Source organism: Sceloporus undulatus, unplaced genomic scaffold (genome assembly GCF_019175285.1).
Source record: "Sceloporus undulatus isolate JIND9_A2432 ecotype Alabama unplaced genomic scaffold, SceUnd_v1.1 scaffold_9107, whole genome shotgun sequence".
NCBI lineage: Eukaryota > Metazoa > Chordata > Lepidosauria > Squamata > Phrynosomatidae > Sceloporus > Sceloporus undulatus.
In genome coordinates this window covers 268-2,672 of record NW_024812026.1, presented here as the reverse complement: position 1 = coordinate 2,672, position 2,405 = coordinate 268, and the positions used below count along the sequence as shown (strand labels likewise).

At 50.3% G+C, this 2,405-nt stretch overlaps 1 protein-coding gene across 1 annotated transcript; it reads left to right on the top strand.

The window, feature by feature from the left end:
- Positions 1–6: 6 nt before the first annotated feature.
- Positions 7–1,908, top strand: LOC121918342 (mediator of RNA polymerase II transcription subunit 26-like; the record flags this gene model as incomplete). The annotated part of the gene is made up of 1 exon (XM_042444406.1): positions 7–1,908. A coding segment is annotated over one exon (774 nt), but the record flags the coding sequence as incomplete, so codon positions are not given.
- Between the last annotated feature and the right edge of the window lie 497 nt (positions 1,909–2,405).

The following is a 2,405-nucleotide window of genomic DNA, read 5'->3' as shown; positions in this document are numbered from 1 at the left end:
GGGGGGGCTGGAGCCTCCAGTTTGTCAGAGCCCTTTTTACCGGATGCTCTGAAGGGGGACAGTGACAGTGCTGCCTCTGTCTCCGATGGAAAGAAGAAGAAAAAGTACCGTCCCAAGGACTGTGTGGTCAACTTGGATGGGCAAGTGCTGGAAGGCGGAGTGAAGCCTGTGAGGTTAAAAAAGGAACGGCGCCTGACCTTTGATCCCATGACAGGCGAGATTAAGCCCTTGGCCCAGCGGGACTCTTTGCAGGGAATGGGAGCTGCGGGGGATCTACCCGCTTTCGCTGAGCAGCCGCAACTGCCAGTAATGGCAGCTGGACAGGCAGCAGTGGCACACCGGACAGGTATGGGCGGGCAGGAGCCGAAGACCCTCCTCCTGCACAGTCCCTTTGAACAAACGAATTGGAAGGAATTGTCCCGAAATGAAATCATTCAGTCCTATTTAACCAGACAGAGCAGTTTGCTCTCCTCCTCTGGAGTGCAGACTCCGGGGGCTCATTACTTCATGTCTGAATATTTAAAGCAGGAGGAAAGCACGAGGAGGGAGGCCCGCAAGACCCATGTCCTGGCTCCCCACAGCAAACCCTCAGACTTGCCTGGAGTGACGCGGGAGGTCACGCGGGATGACCTCGACAGGATATGCAGCCACCACTGGCAGGGTGTGAATGGCTGCTATGACACACAGGGTAACTGGTATGACTGGACGCAGTGCATATCGCTGGACCCACATGGGGACGATGGGCGCCTGAATATCCTGCCTTATGTCTGCCTAGACTGAGCACAGTTTTGCAAGATGCTTTTTTTTAATACACTGGCAGTTTAGTAAAGCAGGGGCTGTGGCACCCCCGCCAGCCCTGAAAAACCACGCTGGTGGAGGCTCATCAACCAGACAGGAGGGAGGGTGTCTAATGGAGTGAGCTGGACATTGGCAGTTTCTTCTCACTTGTTAAAAAGTATTTTTTGTGAAGTGCTGCTACCAGTTTACTAATGAAATTGCAAAGGGAGGCATAAAAAAGAGGTCTTGATTTAAAAAATGACAGCCCCAAAGAGTCCCAAACTAGCAAACCAGCTGTTTAAAAACAAAACCAAAAGGTGTTTAGTTTTCAGAAGGTGAAGACTTTCCAGCAATTTTTGAAGTCTGAGGGCAGGCAGGTACAGGCAGGGAAAGGTGGAACATTAACACAGGAATAGTTGAGTATTTATTTGTCTTGAGTTGATTTGCTTTCTCTTTTTCTCAAAACAGAAAACATGACAGTGAAATGTTCTGAGATGAATTGTGCAAACCTGTAGTTAGTTCTTTTTGCATTGCAACTCTCTCCAACCCCCCACTGCACTAGGATGGAGCTGTGGGCTTCTGATGGTGGTGTGCTGCCCCGCATTGTGGCCGGAAGGACGGGAGGGAGTGACTACTTTGGGCTCAGCGTCGGCGCTTAGATGTCATCATATAGTGGGGGGTCTTAGATGGTTTCAGTGTTGCAGAAAGCATGTTCACAGGCCTTTTGGCAGGGGCATCGCACTACCACCAGCAGGTGCCTGGGCCCATCTCCCTTCCTGCAGGACTTTTTTGTAGGAAGGCAGGGAAAAGTTGCTGTTCTTTTTTCTTTTTGTTTAAACAAAGGAAAATCCAAACTGTATGGAGGGTGCTATTAGTTTGTAAATGTTCTGTGAAGGGCAGGGGGGATGGAAGCCTGTTTGTATGCTGGAAATCTACTTGTTACCATTCCTTTAGATATTGTTTGCCTTATGGATATCCATCACAAAAGCGACTTGCAGAAAAACAGCCTTAGTGAATGTACAGTAACTAGACTTCTGTGTTCCTGGGACGCAGAAGGGAGCAACTTTGCTATTGGTCCTTTCAGTGGACACATTGTGATATAAATGTGGAAATAAAAAAAATTTGCACAAAGTAGACTATCCTTTTCTGATGTTTCAGAAGTGGCCAGTTGGTTTGAGTCAGGTGAGAGAAGAGCTGGTGGGATGCAGAGCCTAGGGGTCTCTGTCGTGTGGGAATCCAGGTGTTTCCAACTACAGCTCCCAGGATCCCTCAGGGCCAGTGGCCATGCTGGCTTTGGGGAGTGGGAGCCCCCCATCCCTCCTTAGTAGACTAGGAGGAGATGCTGCTGCTGAAATAGCCCTCAAGCTGGGCTCCTGAGGCCTGGGACTTCTGATGTCAGAACTCCTGAGCACTGGCCGTGCTGCGTGGGATCTTGGAAGCTAGTTCTGGAGAGCCAGCTATTGAGAACCACTGAGGAAGGTGGGTTGGTGGGATTTAGGGCCGTCAGATGCTGCTGGACACCAGCTCCCAATATTTTGGGGCCTTTGGCTGATGGGAAGCCAGGCCAGGTCTCATCCCCCCCCACATTCATTCCAGGTATTGAGTTAGATTTGGCTCCTTATGGGACG